This window comes from Marmota marmota, unplaced genomic scaffold (genome assembly GCF_001458135.2).
Source record: "Marmota marmota marmota unplaced genomic scaffold, marMar, whole genome shotgun sequence".
Lineage (NCBI taxonomy): Eukaryota > Metazoa > Chordata > Mammalia > Rodentia > Sciuridae > Marmota > Marmota marmota.
Window position 1 is genome coordinate 14,740,505 of NW_026000241.1, and position 13,803 is coordinate 14,754,307.

Here is a 13,803-nt window from a genome sequence, read left to right on the forward strand (position 1 = left end):
ATAAAGTAGGGCTTGGGCTGTGGTTCAGTGGTAGAACACTGAGTTAGATCCTCAGCACCACATAAAAATAAATAAATAAATATATATATTTAAAAAAAAAAAACCCCACAAAATAAGCCAGGTGCAGTGGCGCACACCTGTCATCTCAATGGCTTAGGAGGTTGAGGCAGAAGGATCATGAGTTCAAAGCCAGCCACAGCAAAAAGCAAGGCACTAAGCGACTCAGTGAGACCCTGTTTCTAAGTAAAATACAAAATAGGACTGAGGATGTGAACTTGAGTGCCCCTGAGTTCAATCCCTGGCACAACCTCCTCTCCAAAAAAAGATCCTGAAAATATTCTTTTGTCGTGGTGGGGGAGGTAATTTAATTTTTCTTACACTAATATAACATACCACCACTTATCTGGAAGCAATATCAAATGAAAGTAAAGAAAAGAAATCCAAAATAAGTTACTAAAAGTACTTTAAAAGAACTTTGAAGTTACCTTCAGAAAACAGCTAACAGAGGCAGTAATTCTGAAGTTTCTCTTTCTTGACCATTACAGTCCTTCCCTATTCCTTCTCTAATTTCTTAAATAGGTATGCTCCCCAAAGCATCCCCTTAGCTTCCTCTGTTGCCAAGAGGCATTTCCAGATATAGCTCACTTCAATTCTGAACCATGTTGGAATGTTCCCTTCATCTCTGCCACTCAGCAACAACTTGTTTTTCCCACTTCATCAATCATCTTCTCAGAGGGAGACTCTACTTACTCTCCGCATTCCACTGCTCCCCAGGGCCACACGGAGATCCTTACTTCACCATCGTCATGTAAAACACTACTATTTCTCTGATGCCTATGACATTTAGTTGTAGTCAACTGAAACTTTCCCTTGCTTCATCTAGCACCACCACGGCCAGTCTCATTCACTGGAGACTCGAGCCCTGGCTTGCTGTTCTCCAGGCCATCTCAAGTTCTTGCCTTCATCTTGGCAATATCAACATCTACATGGATAGTACATATGACATGTTGGCCTCTCAATTCCCTGATCATATTGCCATTATAAATCCACAGTCGCCAACCTTAACTGGATCGTTATTACTACCTGGGATTTTTGTTCTGTTTCCAAAGTCAGTTCTCCATATAAGTTTATCAAATCTCTACTATCACCCTATCTCAGACCTTTCCACTTCCCCCACATCTCTAAGCCCAAATGCCTCTAACTTCTTCTCAAAAAAAGAAGAAGAATCTTGACAGAATTGCCTTTACTTTCTGGTACCATTCTTGTTGGTGCAAAGAAAACTGTGTCCATTCTGGGTGTGCTCTGATTTTCTTCACCTCTCGCTTCTTGGGACCTTATGTGTCTACTGGCTTCTCCCCATGAGTAGTGAAACATGCATTAATTGTTCCATCTTAAAAATTCCCAAACACCAAAAACCCTAAACAAACAAAACATTCCCTTGGCCCTCTTATTCCTAATCCTCTAGCTATTGCCTCTTCTTATATCCCCATTCCCTGCAAACTCAAATTTCTTCGAAGATTATCTCTCCTCAGATTCCCCTTTCTTTATCTACCAATTATTACTGAACCCATTCCATCTGGCTTGGGCTTGCAGGACTTCCCCAAGACTACCCTTTTATTAGTTAAATTAACATGCATGTTAGTGTCCTTATCTTAAATGAACTCTCAGCTGGCTGATGCAACTTGTGGTTACAAGTTCCTTTCTGAAATATTCCATGTTCTCAAGCTGCTATTGGGTCTTCTTATCCCCTTTCATCACACATCTCTGTGCTTCCTTTTCCCAACATTCCTGACAAGAGTGATAACTGAATTATTCTCTTCTCAGTCTAGTCATAGCTCTTGGAAACTCCTGCATTTCCTATGACAGCAGTTGCAATCTACAAGCTGCTAACTGCTGAACTGCTAATCCAGCTCAGTTGTTTAACCTACACATTAGATCGTATAGCTGTCTGCCCACCAGACACTTCCACCCAGCTCTCATATACACTCAAATCCACCCTCTTTCTCAGCATGTCACTCTCTCTCCCCAATCCATTTTCCATCTTATATTCCCAATATCACTTCCACTCACTCAAACTGTTCAATCCGACTCATCCTGCTTCCCCCTTTCCTCCAAACTGCCTCATTCTTTGCATCCCCCTTATTTCCGACAAATACCACCTTTCACCTGTATTAGTGCAACAGTCTCCTAAAGTAGTATATGCAAGGCACCGTAATAAATAAAAAAATTCCTGAACATCCCCTTGACATCATCAAGAAATAGGTAACCTCCACAATTTAGGAATGGAGACCTAGGTTTAGAGAAGTTCAGCATATTCTATAGATCGCTTGGCTAGTATCTGGCAGAGTCAAGAGTAGAAGGCAGCTCTATTGTTCCTAAACACTCTTAACTTCTCTTCACTGTTTAATGTCAAGCTTACTATACCCAATCATTTGACATCAAAACTCCAAGGTGTAGTATCTGGACGTAGGAAACCATAAGGCACACAGAAATGCCACCATGGTGCATGCTAGCTCAGGTACCCATCTAAGTAGAACTTTCTCCTACTCACATAGCAAGACCCTACTCAGGCATCAGCTAACAAGACCAAGAGTTGGTAATAGACCCATAGGCAGAAAATGGATGGGTCCTCTCAAAGAGCAGCTTGTCTGATCAGATTCTCTTGGGTGTTTGGAAAACAATTAGGTGCTGGGCAGCATGAGGCAAAGTCCAGCCATAAGACAGAACTCAGGCCATGTGGACTAACAAAGAGAGGAATCAAGAAATTCAGCTGATGAGTTTCTTAGGGAAGCCTTGGATCCTCCTAATCACCATGGGACCCCTTTGAAATAAAGATACAGCTCTATCTTTCTGAAAAGCATCTCTCTACCATAGAGAAAACCAGATCAGACCTTTAGTGCCTGCCTCAATTAAACTTTCCAGTCAAGTAACTAAGGCCTCTTGTTCAGAAGGCATTTCACCCAGCAACTGTTTCATAATGGACTCCCACATAGCTGCCCCACAGGAAGGAAAAGCAATGGTCAGGCCAAAGATTCTATTCTATTCAGAGGCAAGTTACTTTTTCCCATAGAGAAACCTGCTTATCTTATTCTTTAGATTATGAAGTTAACTTGACTGAATCTCTCATTCATCCTTATTGACAAAGAGCTTAACCAAAACATTAGGTCTTTTCAATTCTTCCTTTACAATATACACAAAACCTGTCTCCCCTTAGATTCTAAAATCATATGCTTAAGACAACCATCTTCTGGCTGACAGTTTCCTATTACATACACAACTACTACTCTGAACTTGGTATTTTCTTGCTCTAAAATTATCTAGATTCTTTAGGGAGTACAAGAGAAAGGTCAACTCCAGGACCTGCAACTTAAGACTCTTTGGGAAATGACTTAAGTGTCACATTTTATCCTTATACCTCCACCACTCCCTTATAAACAAAACTGTTTATCTTGATTTAAATAAAGCATGTGCCTTCCCTAACCAATACCTCTGTCATTTCCTCCACTTCTTGAAATTCCCTACCTCCATAAGCCATCTTCAGGACATCTTTAAGCCCTTGTTCAAATGCTTTCCCCACCATGATGCTCTGCTGACTTATCCAGCTGTAACTGCCTTGTTCATAGGCTATTGTATAATCTGTTTATTCTTTAAGGTGTTCACATTTCATTTCTTTAGTCCCTCCTACCCTTTTCCATCATTTATGGCCCTCAAACATAATTGTTTACCCACTGTATTCACTCAATCCAGGAAATATCTGTTGAACAAATATACCAAGAACCCTAAGAAGGGACACTTGGCAGAATTTTCAAAGGAAATCAATTTCAATCTGTCTACCAATTCTTCAGTGCTGTTTAGAATGTGGGTGAACAGCTTAAAGCACTTCAACTATCCCAAAGGATGAGGACAATGTGACCCAGGATTGCAACTGCCACCCACAATAATGGTTATAAATCTAAAGAAAGAGTCAAACTTACTTTGTGCACCCCAGTGGGTGTTAACCTGAGGTTATTTTGTATCCTTCTTCCTCCTTCTCTCCAAACATCTCTCCAAACATTTGGTAATATCTGGAGATAAGTTTGGCTGTCACAACTTGAATGGGGTAGAAATACTGGCATTTAGTGGGCAGAGGCTAGGGATACTGCTAAACCTTCTGCAGTTCACAGGACAGCTTTCTCTCACACCAAGGAAGTGTCCAGCCAAACAAATCAACAGTGTAAACAATGAAAAACTTCACATGTGTTCATTTTTAGGTAAGACAGCATGAATACTAACACACTAATCAGAGAAAATGGTTCTGTTCAAATAATTTAGGTGCTTAAAAAGATAAACTATCACCTTATCTAATACAAACATATTAAGAATCCAATCCTAAATAATTTTATCTTAATTATCATGTATGTAAAAGGAAATATAAAGGGGGAACATGAAACAACAAGCTATATTTAATCCAAAAAAGATACTTACCTTCAATACATCCCAATATGCCACATTATTATTGGTATCTTTGGTTAATATATGTCTCTTATCATTAAGAATGTGGCACTGAATAATACTTGCACCCCCTAAAGGGGAAAAAAAAACACAATTAGCGAGACAATCCTTTCATATTTAAATTCACACTATGGCACTAATTATTAATTGGCATATAATAGAAACATTAACCGTATGAGCTATCAAAAAGGAGAAGTCAAGTCTGAAGATTATATAATATACCCAAGGTACTTTAAGGTCAATCAATTACTTATGTTTCATTATTTGAATTTATAAACAAAGAAAAAAATTGTCTGATTTAATAATAGAATACAGATTAAAGAGCTCTTCACTTCACGGGGCTATTTACTACCAGTGTAGAATTTTGAGAGCCAACAGTTTTATTCACAAGTAAAGTTCAAATAATGAGAGGTCATCTCTGAATTGGTCCCCATCTCCTTCTCTCTTTCACTTCCTGTAGGGATACCCTACTCTAAAGGCAGAAGCTCAAACATCTAGAAACAAAAGAGAAATGTGTTGCCTAGGATTCTAATCCCAAGCTCTAACACATTAAACATATTTTGCTTTTTGCCACAACTAGATGAAGTATGTAGAATTTGAGGGCTACATATGTCTTTTCTGACTTGTGCCAAAAGAAAACATTAAACCCTATACACTTTACAAAGAGGCTTCTGTTTTACCCGAGCTATTCTGCTGCTGGACCTAAAAATTAACTCAAGAATAGTGCTGCCATAAACATGGGCATTCAGGTTATCTCTCTGGTATACTGTAGATGTACACACACACACACACACACACACACACACACACACACACACATACAATGGAATATCATTCAGTCATAAAGAATGAAATTCTATTATTTGCAGCAAAATTAATGGAACTGGAGGACGTTAGGGTAAATGAAGTAACTCAGACACAGGTACAAGTATTTCATGTTCTCTCTAACATATGGAAGTTAAAAAAAAAAAAAAAAGGTGACCCCAAATATAAAATAGTGATTACTAGAGGCTGGGAAGGGGCAAATGATAGTGGATAAAGGGAAGCTGGATTTGATTAGTGCTTGCTGTATTCATGTATTACCACACTAAGCCCCATTAATATGTACTATTAATACATGTTAATAAATTCAAAACACCCATTTTTAGTCACTAAGTAGCATTTTTAAAAATAACTCAAAAATAAACCCATACATTAATAGTCTTTTGTGTTCATCAAAATTAAATTTATAGAAAGATCATTACCAGATGAGATCGGGCGCATTCAGGGTGGTATGGTTGTAATGTTTTGAACAACCAATTAAAAAAAAAAAAAAAAAACTTGAGATCCTCCTGCCTCAGCTTTCCAAGTAGCTGAGATTACAAGCATGTGCCACTATGCCCCACATATGTCTTTTTTTATTGTATCTATTCTAGGAGATATGAAATAATATTTCACTGTGGATTGGATTTGCATTTCCCTAATGATGTTGAGCATCTTTTCATGTGCTTATTGGCCATCTGTTTCTTCTTTGGAGAAATGTCTGTATAAATTCTTGGCTCATTTAAAAAAAAAAAAAAAGAAAGATCATTACCTTTGTTCTTGTCAACTTTTAGTAACTATCATTAACTTCAATAAAAAGTATAATACCTTTCAGTTTCCTACTCACCTTTAATAACCTGGTCAGGCTGTGTACAAAGGGGAGTTATAGGATTTGTACAGTCGTTGTCATAATCTCCTGAGGCTCTAAAATTATGAATTCCCTTCAACGTCTAAAGGAACAAAATTTGTTGTTTAATCATTTTCTGTTTTACATGCTTTGCCAGTCTAAGAAAAATAAATCTAAAGAACAAGCAAATTAGAAAACTTCAACAACTAGAACAGCTACCAAAAAATATTTAGTCACAGTACCATTATTAAAAAATAAATATTAAAGAGGGAATATCATCTTATCGGAGAAAAAACTAGGCATGAAAGCAGGAATACTCTTCCAGGTAAAATTATGTTGATTACAAATTGGTACAAGGAAAGTTAGACAAGATAAATAACAATTTTTATAAGTATTCTGAAAGGGAATTTGACCTGAATATAAACAGGAATAAACACAAACAACCTTTCCTTTGTAATCTCCAAATAGTCTGGTATGTAAGAAAACTTAAATCTTCTTTAAGATTTCAAAATAACAGTACTTTAGATGACTTCTATCCCTGTTATTCTATTTTTATACCTGTTCTTCATGCTAAGAAGAAAAAGGACATAAATGTGAAAGCACAATTTTATGCTTTCTCTTAAGATGTAGAAAGATAAGAATCTTGATGAGGATCTGCCTTGCTGGTACCTGGATGGCCTATTTTCCAATGCAGCTTTATGAGGCTGGAAGCTGGCTTTATCAGGCAACAGAGCCTGTTCTAACCACATCAGACATTTATGCTGGCTCATGACAAGGGTATCATGGTTTTGATTAGACTACTAACTTTAGAATGACCCTCAGGATCACACCTACATTCATAAGGGCTTTCAGGTTTTTGCCGCTACTCAGAGACATACTAAAAGTCAGGTTCATACTAAGCACTTGCTACTGGTATCTAGAAGGTCCATGTTAATAAACCAAATATTTGCAAACCTTTGCTAGGAATTCAGTGGCTCACTTACCCATTTATTTACTGTAGACTTAGTTGTTGCAACCCAGATTGCAGGAGGGGGATCAGCTGATCTATCAAGCTCCATCTGAAAACAAGGCACAAAAATATTGCTTTAAGGAAAGTCGACTGTCATGAACTGCCAGGCTCAGCTAACACATTATTAAATATCAACTCATTTGTTCTAACAATTGGAAGTTCACTACATACGGGACATATTAAAAGCTCAGATGACCAGAATAAGGAGTCTCTTTGCTAAAGGAATTCATAGTCCTATAAAAGTGTAGTAGGAGGAACTTCTCAGGAAAACAGTGGCTGAAAGAATTTTTTTTTTTAGGTTTATTTCTAAGTATTTTATTCTTTTGGCACAATTGCAAATGGATTTGTTTTCAGAATTTCCTTTTCAGATTGTTCACTGTTACTGTATAGATACTCAACTGATTTTTTTGCATTGATTTTTTTCCTGGGGGTGGTGGTGGGTAACAGGGATTGAACTCAGGGGCATTTGACTACTGAGCCACATCCCCAGCCCTACTTTGTATTTTTTATTGAGAGACAGGGTCTCACTGAGTTGCTTAGTGCCTTGCCACTGCTGAGGCTGACTTTGAACTTGTGATCCTCCTGTCTCAGGTCCCAAGCCACTGGGATTACAGGCATGCGCCACCATGCCCAGCTTATGCATTGATTTTATATCCTGTGACTTTGCTCCACTTATTAGTCCTAATGATTTTTTCTTTTTGTTTTGGTGATAGAATCTTTAGGGTTTTCAACATATTAGATGCTATCATCTGTGAAGAGAGATAATTTTACTTCTCCCTTTCTAATATAGATGCCTATCATCTCTTTTTTTCAATTTATTTATTTTGGTTATACATGACAGTATAATATATTCTGAAAAATCATATATATATAGAATATAATTTATTCTAATTAGGAATGAAAGTTTTAAGTGTGGTTAATTTGAGGGACCTAAATGGATATAGTCGAAAGAATGAAGATGTTTTATAATTTTGTTTTTGCTACTCTAGTTTTTACGTTCTTCCTTTTTTTTTTTTTTTGTGTGTTACTGGTACTGGGGATTGAACCCAGGGTCTTGTGCATACAAGGTAAGCATTCTACCGATTGAGCTTTATCCCCAGCCCTTATGCTCTTTCTTAATAACAAGGAAATATATTTCTTTTTTCTTTGAAAATATAATTAAAAAAAACATAGTAAGAACACAGCAAAAGTGAAGAGTACCCTCACTTAAGAATGGAACATCAGGAATAGATTACCATATATACTTCTGTATTTTTAAAATGCTGCACACATATAAATAACCTTATATGCATGTATGTATATTACATAAGTGCAATCACTTTACATTTATCCACTATTCTTCCAATACTAGAAAGTATAGGTCGGGAGCAGTGGAAACAGGGCTGGTAGCCAGGAATCCATCTTAGTTCAAAGTAATGCTCTTTAAAATATATGGTTATGTCTGTCCCAAATTCTTTTAGTCTCTTCTTCATGGTCAAGAGATTCTGGCAGAGTATTTCTCTTCCAGGCTTGTCTCTATCCATCAATCTGCTGCCTGTCCACATGCTATGTATTATTACCAGTTCAGACTCAACTCTTTGCTTCTATAAAGGATTACTGGTCCATTACAGTTACCATCTACTTTGGGTCCCCTTTTGCTCATATCACAGATCCTGATTATCAGAACTGCTCTGTGGAGTACGAAGAAGCCTGCTCTCTCTTCTTCTTCAGGAATACTTTGTCTACCTCCTTACTCCTAAGACTGTGGACACATTTCCCAGACCTCCCCTATTTTATTGTCTGCTCACAGTAACCTTAACTGCTCACACTCCACCTAAGGACAGGTCAGACAGTCAGAACAGTCAGGAAGTAAGGGATAACCACACTAGAATTCACCAGTGGGAGGGCTGTGCATCACTGACAAACCTGAGAAGTCACAGGTAACTTACAAAACTGTTCCAGCACTAACATGCCACCCGCCCAGGTATCTATACAACACTCTTCCATCCAAACAGGTGCCTACTCTTCTTTGCCCTGTCAAGTTCTACCTATGATAAAAGATCTTTTGTTCAATCCCACAGTTGATTCATGTTTTAACACAGACTTTGGTATACTTGGCTGATAAGTTCAACAACCTTAATTGTAAAACTATAATATATGACATACCTTGAGTACTGGTGCTTTTTCTTCACAAATTAGCACTCGAATATCAGGGTTTCTTAAGTCAGTACAATAAATCTTCCTGTCCCTTCCTCCAGAATATACATGTGTGAAGGCATCATTGACCTGCAGAGCCCAAACACCTTCATCATGGACTCGGTATGTTGCTATACATCTCTGTTGGCCAAGAGACCAAAGACGAATTGTTCCATCAGAACTACCAGAGAGGCACTGCAAACAAATAAAAGAAAGGTGAGACATAACTAAGAAGCTCTTGCTTTCCTGTACCTTGTGTATGGTTTTCTACTGACTCTACATAGTCAAGTGCACATATTTAGTAACTTGCATTTCTCTCTGATAAAGGCTTCTGACAGGCATCTACTAGTCTGAAATGACCAAAGGCCAACAGTGCATGATCAAGGAAGGGATACTCTCAGCAAAACTGCCTTTGTTCTCTCTACCTGGCCATCTGTTGATTACCTGTAAATCCTACAGGTGAGTCCTGTTCTGAAGCTCTATTACTAAGGGAGGAAGATGGTTTTTGTTTGTTTGTTTTGAGATAAGGTTTTGCTAAGTTGCCCAGGCTGGACTTGAACTTGCCAAACCCCTGCCCCAGTCTCCTAAATAGCATGGGTTATAGGTGTACAACACCACATCCAGCAGGGAGATGGATTTTAAAAACAGCTGAAGATAAATGGCAGTGGTCTGAGCAGCATCAGTCTCCCTGGCAACTTGTTAAAAATGTAAATTCTTTATTTTGACATAATTATATAAAAGCATGCAATATAATTTGTTCTAATTCAGTCCTCAGTACATTCCTCTTCTCTCCCTTTCTCCCACCCTGTCTGTTCCCTTCCCTCTACCCTATTGATCTTTCTGCTATTTACTTATAGTTATTATTATTTTTTTTAAATTAGGGTCTTGTGGATGGTGATAATAGTGAGATTCGCTGTGAAATACTCATGTATGTACATAGGGAAGTTAGGTCAGATTCATCCCACTGTCTTTCCCTAACCCATACCTCCTCCCTTTCCTTCATTCCACTTTATCTACTTCACTGATATATAAAAAGAACAATAAAAAAGGGGTGCAGCTGGGATTGTGGCTCAGAGGTGGAGTGCTTACCTAGCATGTGTGAGGCACTGGGTTCAACCCTCAGCACCACATAAAAAATAAAGATATTGTGTCCACCTATAACTAAAAAATAAATATTTTTAAAAAAGAAGAAAAAAGATTGAACAGATCTCTTAAGAGTTCTGTACAATCTTTTAAGTTCCTTCTCTAGCCTTGAGCTTTGAATGCAAAAAAAAAAAAAAAAGTAAATTCTTGAGTCCCATCCAGACCTAATGAAGAACAGTAGGGTTTAACAGACTATACAGGTAATTCCAATGTACCCTAAGCTTGACAAACACTGCATTAGGCCAGCATGCCTTTTGGAGTCCTGGAGCCACATCTTATTCCTTCTCTCATAGCTCCCTTTTTAAATTTTTATTTATTTATTTATTTTTATTTTTTATTGTGGGTTGTTCAAAACATTACAAATTTCTTGACATATCATATTCGACACTTTGATTCAAGTGGGTTATGAACTCCCACCTTCACCCCATACACAGATTGCAGAATCACATCAGTTACACATCCATTGATTTACAAATTGCCATCCTAGTGTCTGTTGTGCTCCGCTGCCTTTCAGCTCCAGATTCTTAACATCCAGTAGAAGCAAGATCTAGTTCCAGGCTTATCACTCACTCTCTGTGACCTTGGACACTTTCCATATGAGCCAAGTGAATTAACATTAGTAATTCTAACAATTTCTGAAAGTTCAGAAGAGTCAACGACATAGAGGTTGGTAGCACACAAATTAGGGCCAAGCACACTGTGAGTCTAACAGAAACAGGCAGAATTAGCCACCCCACATTCACATTCAGCATGCTTAGTGTTCTGGACCAGTTACCGTGGAGACTTGCAAAGAGGATAAAAACTTCATTTCCTTGGGAAAAAGAATGGCCCTAAGGAGCAAGCAACTCCTGTTGCTGGAGTATGAAATTAAGTAAGAAAAGAGCTTCAAAGAAAAGATAATTAGGGCCTTCATGATTTAGAAGGTGCTTGAATAGATGAGGTTTTAGGGAATGTTAAAGATTTACTGGCCTGACTTGTAACTTTAGCACTCTGGGCAAGCTTAATTAAATGAATATGCTAGGAGAATCCACAAATTGCTAAGGAGTATCAGAGTTCTCTCCTACTTTAACTACTTTACAAGGGAACTGAGAAACTAACCAACAAACTGTCAGGGGAAAGTTTACGAGCAGACCTTCAACCTGTGTGTGGGAGAACTGTGGCATTCTATGGGATGGGAGCCAAGAGGGGCTCCCCATTCCAGGAGAAAGTGCTGCTCTGAGGCAGCAATGCAATCAGTAAAGCTTTGATCCCTCAGACCTTTGATCCTAGACTACACATCTACAGAAAGTAAAGTCTAACAACTCAGAGAGGCAAAGAAAGACAAACGAGATGGCTTAAAGTCCTGGTGCCTCAGCAATTTGCAACAGAAAAGTGATATGGTCCAAACCCTGAGTGTGCAGCTGGAAGCAGAAGAGAAAACACAAGAGTTCTATCAATCCTGGTAGAAAACACAAAATAATTTCTGATGGTCAGAAGTATTCTAAGACAAAAAAGAGAAGGCTCCCTGAGAGCAACCACTTTTTCTTCTTTTTTATTGGGGGCAGGGTGGGGAGTACTGGAGATTGAACCCATGGATGCGCAACCACTGAGATGCATCTCCAGCACTTTTTATTTTATTTTGAGATAGGGTCTCATTGGGTTGCCCTGGCAGGTCTTGAACTCGCAATCCTCCTACCTCAGCCTCCCAGAGCGAGCGACTAGGATTACAAAAAACAACTTTTAATCCAGAACCATGCTGTTTTAGTTACATGGCTCCGTGGTATATATTATAACTTAAAACTAGGTATCATGATGTCTCTAGCATTGTTTTATCCTTGGAATTGCTTTGGCCATTCTGGGTATTTTATTCTCTATATGATTTGTTTTCCTAATTTCTTTTTCAGCAGACTCACTACTGGTATACAGAAAAGCTACTGATTTTTGTATGCTAATTTTATGTCCTGCTACTTTGCTGAACTTATTAATTAATTTTAGGAGTCTCTGGTGAAGCTTTTCGGATCTTCTAGATATAAGACTGTCATCAACAGGCAGAGATAATATGACTTCTTCTTTTATTTGTATCCATTATCCTCGTACCTTGCCTAATTGCTCTGGCTAAAATTTCAAGTACTATGTTAAATAGGAGTGAGGAGACTGGACATCTTTGTCCAGTTCCTGAAGAGGAAATGCTTTTAGTTTTCCCCATTCACTTTGATGTTGAGTTTGTCATATACACCCTTTACAATGTAGAGGTAAGTTACTTCTATCCCTAGTTTCTTCACTGTTTTTATCATGAACAGGTACTGAATTCTGTCTTTTTTGTTCATCTATTGAGATAATCATGTGATATTTATCTTTGATTCTACTTATGTGATGTTACATTTATTGATTTGCTATATCGAACCATCTTTGCATCCCTGAAATAAAACCAACTTCATGATGTACAAGCTTCTTAATGTGTTGTTGAATAGCATTTGCTAACATTTTATTAAGGATTTCTGCATTTATATTCATCAAGAATATTGGTCTGGCTGAGCATGGTGGCACATGCTTGTAATCCCAGAAGCTTGGGAGGCTGAGACAAGAGGACTGTGAGTTCAAAGCCAGTCTCAGCAAAAGCAAGGCACTAAGCAACTGAATGAGACCGTGTCTCTAAATAAAATGCAAAATAGGGCTGGGGATGTGGCTCAATGTAGAGTGCCCGGGTTTATCCCCAGTTACCCATAACCCCCAAAAGAATATTGGTCTGTAGTTTTCTTTCCTTGATATGTCTTTATCTGATTTAGGTCTCAAGATGATACTGGCTTCATAGAATGCATTTGGAAGTGTTCCCCACTCCTTTCTATTTCATGGAATAATTTGAGGAGCAATGGCAATAGAACTTCTTTAAAAGTCTGGGAGGATTCAGCTTAGAGTCCATTACTGGTTGGAAAGCTTTCTATTACTGCTTCAGTCTCAATGCTTGTCACTTGTCTGTTTAGGTTTTCTATATCCTGTGGTTCTATTTTGGTAGGTCACTTTTGTCTAGAAATTTGTCCACTGTTGGATTTTCTAATTTATTGGAGTGTAAATTTTCAAAGTAGTCCCTAATGATGATCTGGATTTCAGTATATCTGGAAGTCATCTCTGATTTTATTAATTTGGGTCTTCTTTCTTTCTTTCTTTCTTTCTTTCGGTTTGCTTGGTTAAGTATTTATCAATCTTTATCTTTTCAAGAACCAACTTGTCAATATATTGATCCTTTGTATTATTTTTTTTTACTCTCTATTTCATTAGTTTCATCTCTAATCTTTAATTCAGATTTCTAATTTGCAAAGTATGTAGCCAACAGAGCTAATGTTCCATTACTAATGTGTTT

The 13,803-nt window shown here is 37.8% G+C and overlaps 1 protein-coding gene across 5 annotated transcripts in view; it reads right to left on the reverse strand.

Annotated features, from left to right (window-relative positions):
- The window catches only part of Wdr48 (WD repeat domain 48), a 44,661-nt gene that overhangs the window by 11,308 nt on the left and 19,550 nt on the right, over positions 1 to 13,803 (reverse strand). For all 5 annotated transcript variants that reach the window (XM_015489470.2, XM_015489469.2, XM_048794887.1 and 2 more), the window contains 4 exons: positions 9,294 to 9,518; positions 7,123 to 7,197; positions 6,140 to 6,242; positions 4,465 to 4,562 (listed from right to left, as the gene is read on the reverse strand). In XM_015489470.2, coding sequence (XP_015344956.1) covers positions 4,465 to 4,562; positions 6,140 to 6,242; positions 7,123 to 7,197; positions 9,294 to 9,518 — 501 coding nt within the window. The remainder of the gene's footprint in view (positions 1 to 4,464; positions 4,563 to 6,139; positions 6,243 to 7,122; positions 7,198 to 9,293; positions 9,519 to 13,803) is intronic.